The sequence below is a fragment of the Dendropsophus ebraccatus genome, chromosome 15 (assembly GCF_027789765.1).
Source record: "Dendropsophus ebraccatus isolate aDenEbr1 chromosome 15, aDenEbr1.pat, whole genome shotgun sequence".
Lineage (NCBI taxonomy): Eukaryota > Metazoa > Chordata > Amphibia > Anura > Hylidae > Dendropsophus > Dendropsophus ebraccatus.
The window spans coordinates 45153728-45167415 of NC_091468.1; the positions used below are offsets into that span (position 1 = coordinate 45153728).

Here is a 13688-nt window from a genome sequence, read left to right on the forward strand (position 1 = left end):
AAAACGCAATCGCTATTAGAGGTGCTAGCTTAAGAGGTGGATGGAGAGTTTTAGCAAGATAAATTACCTTATCCTCTTGTCGTTCACTTACCAACCCTCCTGTAGGATTAAGTGCTGAAAGATTCTCACTCTATATGCTATACATGACTTCGAATTTCTTATTGTGTGGTTTTTATGTAACAGTGATGTTAAAGGGGTTATCCAGCGCTTCAAAAACATGGCCACTTTTCTCCCTCTCTTGTCTCCAGTTCAGGTGTGGTTTGCAATTAGGCTCTATTTACTTCAATGGAACTGAGTTTGAAACCCCACCCAATCTGGAGACAAGAGATGGGGAAAGGGGCCATGTTTTTGTAGCTCTGGATAAACTCTTTAATGCTACCTCCAAAAATATTGTTCATGTGAGGAAAGTGAAAATGTAAGGGTTTTTGGGTGGTGGGTGGGCAATGTTCTTCAAGGGAGGGGGGAGTTTTGGTGTACCTGATTGCACCGTCCCGCCCCCCCCCCCCCTTTCAGTTAAAGAGACATTTGCAGCACCCTGAAGGCCCACTTGGCCACCAGGTGCTGTAAAGGATGATGGCTCAGAGGGCCCAGTGTATTGCAGGAAGGGGCCAGGTGACGGTGGTAGTTACGTCCCTGATTACATTCTCACACAATGGATCACTTAATACTCTGTATATTATTGCCAAACCCATCATGTACTCAGTCAGCACCATCTCTTTCAGATCATCAGTGACCTCCTGCAGTTCCAAGGATCCCACAAACATGAGTTTGATTCAAGATGGAAGAGTTTTACTCTTGTCAAAAAATCTATGGAAAATCGGGTCAGTTATGGACTAGGAAGTATTGATGTAGATTTTATGTGCATGTTCTGAGGGTCTTCCGTGTATGTGAAAGTGATGACACATTATGTGGTAATAGCGATCACTATTTATTTTTGCGGCATAGAACATACAGACAATTAGAAGTCACAGAAAAGAAAAAAACTTTTGGTAAAGTGTATGGGGGAGATTTATCAAACATGGTGTAAAGTGAAACTGGCACAGTTGCCCCTAGCAACCAATCAGATTCCACCTTTTATTCCTCACAGACTCTTTGGAAAATGAAAGGTGGAATCTGATTGGTTGCTAGGGGCAACTGAGCCAGTTTCACTTTACACCATGTTTGATAAATCTCCCCCATTGTGTCATGAAAATAAACTTTTGACATGTCAGAGAGAGTTTTTATTGGTCTGCCTCTTTACAAAGATCCTTTTTTGTGTTTACAAGTCCAATGCAGACACCTGGTCTGCACAGGAGAAGTCATATGTGTTACCTGCTATGCTATTTCAATATTTGATTAAAGGGGTTTTCCACTCAAATATAACTTTTCTAATGGTGCTGCCCATGGTTAGACTAACAATTCCTTCCATATTTGTTATTATCTATTCAGTCTCCTTCCCCTAGTTCTCACCTGCTGCTTTTTGCTGAAGACACAGAAAACTGTGTATGAGCTTTTCTCTCCATCTCCCCCTCTTCCCTTCTCATAGCTGACAGCCGATGTAAACAAGTCCTTGGCCGGCTGTATCTGCAACTTTGTAGCTTCTTTGTAATGCTGGGAGAGTTATTCTGAGGTCAAGTTGCTGATGAACTCACTGTGATTATCCCGGCATCACAAAGTTGCAGATATGGACTTGTTTACATCTGTCGTCTCAGAAGGGAGGGGGGAGACGGAGAGGAAAGCGCACACACAGTTTTCTGTGTCTTCAACAGAAAGCAGCAGCTCAGAACTGCGGGAAGGAGACTGAATAGATAATAAGCATGAAATGAATTGTTAGTCTCACCATGGGCAGCAGCATATGAAAAGCTATACTCATTCTTAGAGCACAGGTGTCAAACTCACAGCCCTCCAACTGTTACAAAACTACAATTCCCATTATATGTCAAAGGTTTTTATACTGCCATTACCATATTTATGCCTTGTGAGAATAGTCACAATACCTTGGGCTTGAGGGCCCCATCAGAGATGCAGGGAACTTCTCCTGGAGACAAGCCAGGAACGCAGTAGTCCAAAAAGAAAGAGATTCCAGCATCAAGAGCATTGCAGGCATGATAGGAATTGTAATTTCTTTTGTTTTTTAAAGGGGTAGTTCACCAAAAATATTTTTTCTTCAAATCAACTGGTCTCAGCAAGTACCAGAGTACTGTCTTCCAGTACTTGTCAGATGCTGTATGTCCTGCAGAAAATGGTATTCTTTCCAGTTTAGAGAGAGCAGGAGAGGTTTTCTATGGGGTGTTATATTCTTGCCAGTCTTATACAATGCTTTTTGCTGCCACCTCTGAGATAGGAACTGTCCAGAGCAGGAAAGGTTTTCTATAGGGATTTGCTACTGCTCTGGACAGTTCCTGACATGGACAGAGGTGGCAGCAGAGAGCACTGTGTCAGACTGGAAAGAATACACCACTTCCTGCAGGACATACAGCAGCTGATAAGTACTTGGGAGACTTGAGATTTTTAATAGAAGTAGATTACAAATCTCAGGCACTTACTGGGACCAGTGGATTTGAAAGAGAAAAAAAAAGTTTGTTGAACTACCCCTTTAATTACTAGTAGTGTTGTAGAATTTTCTGCAGTTTCGCTCAACATGACTTACAAGCTTTTATTCTTTCTATTTTCAGCTTCAAGGGAAGAAGAGACACATCCGAGCGCTTCTAATTGACAGAGTCATGCTGCAGCATGAGGTAAATACCCGGGGAGGGAGTGGTGACATTTTTCTATGGTGAGATAGATAACACACGGCAAACCCTGGAAGCCGAATCTGAGTTCGGCAAGTTGTATACCATCATGATTTGCAGTTTTGCTTTTTTCTATGTTGCCATCAGTTCATTGTAGTTTGTAACCATTGTTATCTCATTTGTGTAAGTAAATATAATTCACTGCATCCCAAGATCAGGCCTGGGTTGTCAACTCTATCGTCTATATTGTCATATCTATTACATGTTACTTTTAATAGCTGAGAACATTGACTGTAGAAGGATGTGAATACAAGAAAGTGCACCAGGACTTGGTGCGAGACCTTCTGCGTCTCTCGACAAGCTCCTATGGTCAGGTAAGTTGCGGGCAGCCATAATTCCTTCTCATAGAAGCCTTTGAGAGCAGTAACGTGCGTTCTGCTTTTAGTAGATGCCAGTTTTGAACCGTTCTATATTAAAGTTTGTTTTTGTCTGAAGTGAAATTACTGTGTACATAGCAGTTGCTAATATAACTAATAATGATGTTGCACAGGTCAGGAGCAAAGCTCAACAAGCGTTCTTCACAGCTCTGGGAACCTATAATTTCTGCTGCCGTGATATCATTCCTCTCGTACTTGAATACCTGCGTCCGGACAGACAAGATGTGACTCAGCAACAGTTCAAAGTAAGCGTTTGTCTGCCATTATGGAGAACTTAAAGGGGTACTCCAGCGAAAAGCTTTTTCCCTGTAATTGAAACACATTACAAAGTTATATAACTGTGTAATAGGCTTCAATCACCCCCCTTCCTTATTTTTCCCCCCTCAATCGCCCACCAGGAAGTGAAGTAAACTCATTCTTACCTAATGACTGTAGACCCCAGGCTTTTCTGTGGTGGCCATTTTGTGACAATGACATCATCAAGAGGGAGGTGCGTCTAAGCCCTGTTAGGCCAGCCTCACTTTGTCAGATGACTCGGATTGCTCAGCTCTGATTGGCTGAGCAAGCTGTAAGCCATCTAACAGTTTTACAGAGTCAGTTAGACAACACAGGAGACAAAGTGCATCATAGGAAAATCCAAACCAGGAAGTTGTGCCTATGCAGATGATGTCATTGTCACAAAATGGCTGCCACACAGCGGCCTGGGGTCAACAGTCATTAGGTAAAAACGAGTTTACTTCACTTCCTGGTGGGGGGGTTGAGGAGGGAAAAGATAGGGAAGGGGGGCAGATAGGTGATTGAAGCATATTACAGTTATATAACTTTTGTAATGTGCTTCAATTGCTGGGAAAAAGCTTTTTGCTGGAGTACCCCTTTAAAGAACATCCCTTTTTCACAAGGACCCATTGATTTCACTGAGAACTGTGTAATGCTTCATTTCGCCTGTGGTGGCGCCACAGGGAAATTGAAAATTTGCTTCCATTCTATGTACTTGACATGGGGGTGAACCCAAATGGATCCTTCAGAATCTACAGGATGGGGGATAACTTGTGGATAAGTGGGGCATGTTCTGCCACTGTTTTATAAATTCTCTATGGACATGTGGACCCTCTCTATTTTGAAGGCCTTTTGAGAATGCATGGAGTGATGGCCACAAGTGCACGGCTTGCTCTATTCATTCAGATCTACAGTTTCACTGCGTTCTCTGCATTGCCAGGGGTCCCAGATGCAGGATCAACAACTTTATCCTATCTAGTAAAGAGGAGATAACTGGCTTGAGTGAGCATACCCCTTTTAAAGCTCCTTAATCTGCTTAACACATTGATTTAAGGCTGTATTAGACAACCCAATGCGTGGAGTAAGCAAGCATTGATTTGGTAGATCGGCGCTCGCTTATTGAGCCTATTATATGGCTCGATGATCGCACAGCAGGACTGCACAGACTTCGTCAATGATGTCCTTGCACCCTTGCTTTATTCAGCCGTCAGCTGTGCGTTAGCCATTACCTAAAACTTTTTCTCGTCCATCGGCTGATCAGTGTGTCTTTTGATTTACAGTGATCAGCAACATTCTAGAGTCATCACTTCTGTCAGTGTTTTTGCTGATATGAGAAGACTTACACGAGTATGTTTTGTTTTTAGGGTGCCTTGTATTGTCTGCTTGGAAACCACGGTGCAGTCTGCCTAGCTAATCTTCATGACTGGGAATGCATTGTCCAGACATGGCCGGCAATAGTTTCATCAGGTCTCAGCAAAGTAATGTCTCTAGAAAAGCCCTCTATTGTTCGCCTTTTTGACGATTTGGCTGAGAAGATCCATCGGCAGTATGAAACAATTGGCTTGGATTTTTCTGTAAGTAGTGACATCAATATGAGTTTTGTATTGTTTTGGTTTATATTGACATAATGTCTGCCCTTTACATTGCATGGCTTTTAGGTGTGTGGTCTGCTTATGGTAGGTAAGTGTAGAGCTTTACGGCTGTATCGGGAGCAGAAACCATGCAATTTAAAACACTAAAAATTTATAGTGGGTTTTATTTTTTTATCATATTACCAGAGGAATACAGAAAGGATGGCGATAAAGTAACCGAATTGTTTGGGTTTAGCAAGGTTCTGAGAACCTGAATGCTCTGCATTCTATTTCCAGTACCTGGAGAAGTTGGATGCCGCCCTAGGGAGTCCTGGGAAACATGGACACAGCCATAGGGCAGAATCCAGCTTCTTTAGCCGCCAGGAGTCAGATGCCGACCATTTGGTTTCAGAGAACGTTGCTGAACCTGAACAGTTTAGCAAGCTCGCTCAACCGTAGTGATAAGGTGATTTAAGTGCTCTTACCACTGTTACCTTGAGGGTGTCCTTCATGGGACACTTATTTGTATTACACTACATTTCATTGGGCGGCCAAGGGCTAGGCTATTTGCCAGTAATACACGTACCTGGACTTCCTTTCTCTTTCTTCTCTGGCCAATCACAGTACAGCACATATTTTGTTATACTGTACCATGACATGGTACTGAAGAAAGTGAACTGGACTGAACAGGCTGGTACCATGCTGATTTACACACTACAGTACTAGATGGCATGTGGAGGGAAAAGGGGTTACTGATGCACTGGATTTGCAGGGTGCTTATGTGATGTGAGCAAAAATTAAAGAAACAAGACAAAAGTTATACAAAGCTCTGAACTTCTGCAGTTGCTGTTAAAAGGCTAAAGGGAGTGGGAAAGGCAGATTACACTGCAGCATTGTGGACATACTGCAGTAGGTACATGTAGGGCCCTATTCCACTGAGCAATAATAGGCCGTATCGGCCCGATTTGGCCGATTATCGCTTCGTGGAATAGAGGCAACAATCAGCCATTGATCGTTGTCATTGGCTGATCGTTGATTTAGGTTAGGTCCTATACTTGTCGGGCGCCGACCGCGCACCGCTACGTGGAATAGCGGTGCGCGGCCGGCGACTGACGATAAACATTACCTATGCAGGGTGCAGGGCTCCTCTTCTTCTTCTCCCCAAGTCCCGTGCACTCCAGCGTCAGGACGGCCTGTCTCAGCTGACGGTCCCGGCCAGTGACTGGCTGAGTGGCTTGTCAGCCAACACAGGCCACCCTGACGCTGGAGGAGCGTGCGGGACCCGGGAGAAGCAGGAGAAGAGGAGCCCTGCACCTCGGTAAAGATGTCCCTGCAGCCCTTGTTTACCGATAATCGGGCCGTGGGATAGACCCAGTAAACGAGCGCCAATCTAGCAGATCGGCCCGTGGAATACCACCCTTAAGGGAGAACTTTATTGGAAGGAAGCCTTGGTTTACCTTTGACAACAGTGTGGATCACCTTTATCAGGCAGCCTGGCTCAGCTTGCAGGTACACAGCTTGAACCTTCTCCTGTACATGGTAAACCATGCCCAAACTTCCTGTAATTTGGCTTGCTCTAGCTGTTGCCAGAGACAGATTTTCCCTAACGACAGGCAGAGAAGTGATATGCCTAGGTAATAGAGCAGTTTTTCTGGGTAAGAAGTAATTTTTTGTTCATTTAAGTGAATACAAACAGGTTTTCAAAAGGAGGGAAGTTGTTTAAAACGACACTGATCATTTAACAAGAACGTATACAGATAGATATATGTTGATTTTCTAACTATATGTGGTATTTATCAATATGAAGTGAACAATCATACAATAGATACCCCAGTCTTCTGCTGAGTAGTTAGAAGCAAACTAAATGATTTTAAACTTGGCTCACAGGTATTATAAAAAGTTCTGTTTTATTCAAAGGTCCCAGAGAGTTGCATAGAGATTGCTGTTCTGCTACAACATTCACAGCGCCCCTCCATCAATGCTGAGCTGCCTCAAGCAGACCTACTAGCTCTATCTCTGAAGAGGCAAGAGGAAAAGAACGCAGAGTCTGTAAGGTGAGTCGAATTTCTCCAGAGATTTTTCATTTATTTATTTATTCATTGCATTTTGGGTTGGCGCGCCTATCTTCCATTTTTTATGCTTATGGTATATATTACCATGTTTGGGATGTATTCCATGGTGTTATTTGTTGAAGCTAAAACATCATTTCACTATCTTTTTGCTTGACTTTTTAGGAACTATGAAGGTTTACTTGATGCGTTACTTGATTGTGTCACTCAGAGAAACCTGTAAGTAGCTTTTAAAAATTTCTTTCTTATTTTCTTACATTATTAAAACCTAAGTGTGGTACAAGGCATATAAGCCAGATTGCACCAGTATTCTCGGATGTTTGCTTTAGTAAATCTCATTGTGCTTGTTATTTCTTTGCCATCAGTATATTTTCCTGTACTTATTTGCTTTTAACACCTCATTACAGTCCCTGGAAATTTGAACACATCGGGATTGGGTTTTTGTCCTTGCTCCTGAGAGATGACTACATCCTACCTCTTCCTGCCATCAGATACCTGGTGCAGTGTCTGAATCATGATGCTCTGGTTGTGCGCAAGGTACAGTCATTTTTTTCTCTTTAGTATTCGAAGCCCGGTGTGGGTGTTATAAAGGTTAAAGCGAATGAAGCATCAGGTACATTCGCTTTAAGTATTGCCCATGAATAGAACAACGCCGGTGCTGCTGTTCGTGTGTAGGGCACCGTTCTATTCATGGGCACCGGGCTGGGGGTGAAGCACTGGAGGCAGGCAGGCCGGCCTAATAGAGGCCCGCCCCTCTATGACGCATCAATGGAGCCGCATCATAGGGGGGGGGGGGGGCTTTTCCCACCGGGGGGGGGGGGGCCGGCCCGCCTCCAGTGCTTTCCCCCTGGCCCGGTGCCCGTGAAAAAAGAATGGCGCCATACATGGGAACCAAGCTGCAGTTCAAAAAAAGGACTGCGGCACCTGCTTCCCCAGCCGGCGCTGTTCTATCCATGGGCAATGCTTAAAGCGAACGTACCTGATGGTGCATTTGTTTTAAAGTAAGAACTAAATCTACATTTGTCCATAAATTACACAGTACAATAGTATATAAACTCTATTGGTCCTTTTACACAGGCCAGTTATCACCAAAGAGTTGTTAGAAACACTCATTCGTCAGATAATTGCCCCATAAAAAAGTGCAAGCAAACTGCCAAAGAGCGGGAAAACGCCCGCTCAACGGCTGATGACATCTTTTGAGCAGCCCTATAAGTCATTGTTTATCGGCTGCCCACCCCCTTGTATCAGGGCCGGGACAAAGGGTAGGCAGGGGTAGGCGATGGCCTAGGGCGCCATCTGGTGGTTAATTCCCGGGGGAGCAGCTCACTCACTCAGCCTCTGTGCAGCAGCCTTGCTGAGACACAGCAAGGAGAAAGGTCCTTTCCCCCAGGCATGTCCCTGCAGCCTGGGACCATCCCCGCCCCCACAGCCTCTCCCAGCCAACATGCCCCCTCCATGAGGTGTATGATCCTCCTCATCTGTCTAACCTAATACTGTGTGTGCAGAGAGCAGACCGCAATCACGATATCAGCGGACAGTGTCAGGCGCCGCCCCTCCTCTCTTCCTCTCAGTCTGTGAGCAGGAAGTGAGTCTGCAGACCGCAGAGGCAGAGCAGCCAGGACACAGATCACACAGGAGAGCCTGGTCCTGGAGCTGCTGTCTGTACAGGAAACCCACAGACTGCAGCTCAGGAGCTGCTCTCACAGCTACCAGGAGTCCAGATCACCTGCACATTGTCTATAGTCTCTCTGTCCCTGGCAGAAAGCAACCCCATCTCGGCAGTACGAGGCTCCGCCCCCACCTCCATACTGTGTACTCCCAGCATGCTCTCCTTCTCCTGAAAGAGCATGGGGAGTCCTATACTGTACTATAGTGCAGCTGCCCCCTTTCCCTCAGTCCCCAGTCTGCAGCATACTGCCCAGCTCCATCATATACGGCTGATAGTGGGTGCAGCTATACCGTATCTGTGTGGGGACCCCTGCTATACACTATGTGGGGGCTATACACTCTATTTGGGGGTATACTCTATGTGGGGGTTATACACTGTGGGGGGTATACATTGTGGGGTATACACTGTGGGGGATACATTATGTGGGGGGTATACTCTGTGGGGGCTACACTATGTGGGGGTATACACTGGGGGCTACACTATGTGGGGATTATACACTGTGTGGGGGCTATACACTATGTGGGGGCTATACTGTGTGGGCACTATACTATGTGGGGGCTATACTGTGTGGTGATTATACACTATGTGGGGGCTATACTGTGTGGGGATTATACACTATGTGGGGGCTATACTGTGTGGTGATTATACACTATGTGGGGGCTATACTGTGTGGGGATTATACACTATGTGGGGGCTATACTGTGTGGGGATTATACACTATGTGGGGATTATATAGGGGAGCATAGGGGTTGGCCCAACTACTATATGGGGCACAGAGTTGCATAATTATTACTACAATACAATCCTAGTGGCTGGAGAAGATGGATGCAGCCATGCATCTATCTTCTTCAACAGCATTCAAATAGCGAGATTTTATGTTTGTGTGAACCTGAACTTATTGTATTTAAAAATGTGTATATATGTCTTTTTTGTGTGTATGTGAGAGTGTGCATGTGTGTGTGTGTGTGGGGGGGGGGGGGGGGGCGCCATTTGCCCTCTTTGCCTAGGGCACCAAAACTCCTTGTCCCGGCCCTGCCTTGTATAAACGGGATGTGCAGTAGTAGTAATGTATTTAAATAGCCGCACAAACAATGCAGGGATTGTTTGTGCGGCACAGCCGCTTGGTTAATCGGGCAGTGTAGAGGCAAGGGAGTGATCTATACAAGTGATTGGAAGTCTTTCCTCTGTCTGAGAAGGTAATGGTGCTCTGTATCCCAGTAGTCGCCTAGTTCGTACACAATATTATAGGAGGGGAGGACAGACCATTCCCCACAGCAATCACTGAAGGTTGCACTGTGCTTGGTATAGCTTTAAATTGTTACTGTCATTTAAATAAAAAGAATTGTAACATGTCGATTAGTTTTTTTTTTTTTTTAGTTTTATTTCTCTTTGCTGCTCCTTGGAGGTGAATTCTATAGAAAGTCTATAAAGTTTCACTGTCGTATAATTATTTTTTTTTTGTAGTACAGGCTATTTTAAGAAACTTTGTGATTGGGTTTATTAGCTGAAAAATGCATTTTTATCATGAAAAAGCAGTTTGAAGCTCTCCCTGTCTCTCCCCTGTCTTCATTCTTGTCTATGGAGATGGGAGGGGAGGAGGGAGATGAGGCACCAAAACAGGACAACAGAGTTAATTTACAGCTACATCACCGGCTATCTCCTCTAGGGATGCACGATGCACCGAAATATCGATACTACTATCGATATTTCGTGCAAAAAAACGATTCGGTACCAGGATTTCCTGGTATCGATACTTTATATTAAGCTGCCTAATAACGCAGCTTAACATAAAGTATAGAGCAGAGAACACAGCCGGCGGCTAGCAGAGCGCCGGCCATGTTCTCTGAGTACAGCCCCCTGCCCCCTGGTGTCACTTCCTCCTCCTCCGCCCGCCCCTTCCTCCGCTCACTGCAGGGATAAGTTATAGCCGGCACACAGCGATCGCTAGTGCCAGCTATATAACTCTGCAGAAGCCGCTGTCACAACTGACAGCGGCATCTGACCCATCCTGAGCCTCTCCAGAAGCAGTGGGGTCGGCTACTATGTGTAACAGACCCCCGCTGCTAATGACCCGCAGCCTGTCACACCTCAGCCTCCTGTCCCTCCTGGAATGCAGCAGCCGGTGTGAGGAGCTGTTTCTAGGGCTGCACTTCTCAGTGTGAGGCTCTGATGCCGGCTCGCTCTCTGTCCATCTGCGGCGCTGTTCCTATGCATATTCATGTATGCACACTCTCGGTGGCTGCGCTTCCTGACCGGCCTGAGTACCAAACATGAATATGCAGGAGGAACGGAGGCCACTCCCTTTACAAATCTCCCCTCCCCTCTGCTCTGACAAGCCTCATGCTTTGAGTGGTACCGCAGTAAGTGAGAGCAGGGGATGTGTGCAGACATTGCAAACATCCCTGCCCTTTAGTGTGCCTCCCTGCAGTGTGGGGGTTGTAGTCTGTACCCAGTGGCGGATTAAATGTACCCTGGGCCCTGGGCTGTTCACCCAACCTGGACCCCAACCCCCCCCCCCCCCAGTCAATCCGCCCACATTATAATCCACTACTGCCCCCCCCCCATGCTGTCCCCAATAAACACAATGTTTGGACCCTTGCTGCACAGAGGATGTCAGGAGAGGAGGGGGCTGATCTTAAAGGGGAGGTCACAGCAGCACAGAGAATGTCAGGAGAGGAGGGTGCTGATCTTATAGGGAGGTCACAGCAGCACAGAGGATGTCAGGAAAGGAGGGGGCTGATCTTATAGGAGAGGTCACAGCAGCACAGAGGATGTCAGGAGATGAGGGTGCTGATCTTATAGGGGAGGACACAGCAGCACAGAGGATGTCAGGAGAGGAGTGTGCTGATTGATAGGGGAGGTCCCAGCAGCACAGAGGATGTCAGGAGAGGAGTGTGCTGATCGATAGGGGAGGTCCCAGCAGCACAGAGGATGCCAGGAGAGGAGTGTGCTGATCGATAGGGGAGGTCACAGCAGCACAGAGGATGTCAGGAGAGGAGGGGTCTGATCTTATAGGGGAGGTCACGGCGTCCCAGCAGCACAGAGGATGTCAGGAGAGGAGGGTGCTGATCTATAGGGGAGGTCACAGCAGCACAGAGGATGTCAGGAGAGGAAGGAGTGTGCTGATCTTATGAGAGGTCACAGCCGCACAGAGGATGTCAGGAGAGGAGTGTGCTGATCGATAGGGGAGGTCACAGCAGCACAGAGGATGTCAGGAGAGGAGGGGTCTCATCTTATAGGGGAGGTCACAGCGTCCCAGCAGCACAGAGGATGTCCGGAGAGGAGGGTGCTGATCTATAGGGGAGGTCACAGCAGCACAGAGGATGTCAGGAGAGGAAGGAGTGTGCTGATCTTATGAGAGGTCACAGCAGCACAGAGGATGTCAGGAGAGGAGTGTGCTGATCGATAGGGGAGGTCACAGCAGCACAGAGGATGTCAGGAAAGGAGGGGGCTGATCTTATAGGGGAGGTCACAGCGTCCCAGCAGCACAGAGGATGTCAGGAGAGGAGTGTGCTGATCTATGGGGAGGTCACAGCAGCACAGAGGATGTCAGGAGAGGAGGGTGCTGATCTTATAAGGGGGGGGGGTTGTATTTTTTTTCGAGTTATGGAACTGGTATCGAGTATCGAACTAAAAAATCGAGTATTGGTATCGAACTCAAAATTCTGGTATCGTGACATCACTAATCTCCTCTGAATTCAGCACTCACCTCTCTGACCTCTGAATAACGGCTTTCATACAGGTCTCGCTGTGTAATCCTTTGTTCTCTGCTCTCTGCTGCCGACTAATCTCCCTCCTCCCCTCCCCTCTCCATAGGTTACACAGGGTTCGACTTATGTAAAAGAGTAGAGATTTACTGATAATGAGCAGTGAATGAGAGAGACAGAGGGGGGGGGGGACCTGGGAAAGTCTTTTTGAATGCAGATAATGGCATATTTGCCTAATAAACCCAATTACAAAGTTTCTTAAAATCGCCTGTACTATTGATTTCTGCAAAAAAAATAAAAATACACCAGTGACACTTTAAGCCTGTGTTGGCATTAGATTCACGGCTGTCATATATACCAGTAGCCATGTACTCTGCTGACTTATTGGGTACTGTTGCAGTTTCAGCATTTTTAACAATAATAAAATTGCTGCTGACCGGGCCGTTCTCATTGTGAAAAAAATGTTAAATAGCCAGCGGACCCCACAACAGTGGCTCCTATCCAGTATACATGTATTGGCAAACACTCCAAATCTTTACTGCCACCAGTTTTTCCATTGTTTATTGCTATATACACTTCATAGGCCAGTTCTCTAATGTTCCCTTTTATGTTGCAGATGGCAATCTCTACTGTCGCTGGGATTCTAAAGCAGCTGAAGAGACCTCACATAAAAGTGCCCATTTGTCCATACGAAATCAGTACGTAGAAATGTTTGTGTTACTGGATATTGGTTTCCCACCAAACACTACACATAGCTTCCAATTACGGGTCATTATACTAATACTGATGCTATAACTGTGATCATTTGTTAAAGGTGAATGTCGCAAACCTGACACCATCACGGGAGGAGACAGACCCGACAATCTGTGGATACATTATAATAGTGCCAGTCTACCAAAGACAAAAGAAGTGTGGGGGTCCAGCTGTTTTGTGGAGAAGACCCACTGGGGCTATTACACCTGGCCAAAGTGAGTTTAAATTGGGGGTTTTGATTATTTGTTCACGAAAAATTCTTAAGTAGAAACGTAATCTAGCTAGCATCATATATATTGGAGAAGTTATACAGTGGGGAAAAAAAGTTATTTAGTCAGTCACCAATAGTGCAAGTTTCACCACTTAAAAAGATGAGAGGCGTCTGTAATTGACACCATAGGTAGACCTCAACTATGGGAGACAAAATGAGAAAACAAATTCTGAAAATCATATTGTCTGATTTTGTAAGAATTTATTTGCAAATTATGGTGGAAA

At 45.8% G+C, this 13688-nt stretch overlaps 1 protein-coding gene across 2 annotated transcripts in view; it reads left to right on the top strand.

Annotated features, from left to right (window-relative positions):
* The window catches only part of PSME4 (proteasome activator subunit 4), a 107173-nt gene that overhangs the window by 72314 nt on the left and 21171 nt on the right, over nt 1-13688 (top strand). For both annotated transcript variants that reach the window (XM_069954213.1, XM_069954214.1), the window contains 10 exons: nt 723-821; nt 2655-2717; nt 2990-3085; nt 3262-3393; nt 4789-4998; nt 6913-7049; nt 7230-7283; nt 7472-7601; nt 13057-13138; nt 13255-13408. In XM_069954213.1, the coding sequence (XP_069810314.1) occupies nt 723-821; nt 2655-2717; nt 2990-3085; nt 3262-3393; nt 4789-4998; nt 6913-7049; nt 7230-7283; nt 7472-7601; nt 13057-13138; nt 13255-13408 (1157 nt within the window). The remainder of the gene's footprint in view (nt 1-722; nt 822-2654; nt 2718-2989; nt 3086-3261; nt 3394-4788; nt 4999-6912; nt 7050-7229; nt 7284-7471; nt 7602-13056; nt 13139-13254; nt 13409-13688) is intronic.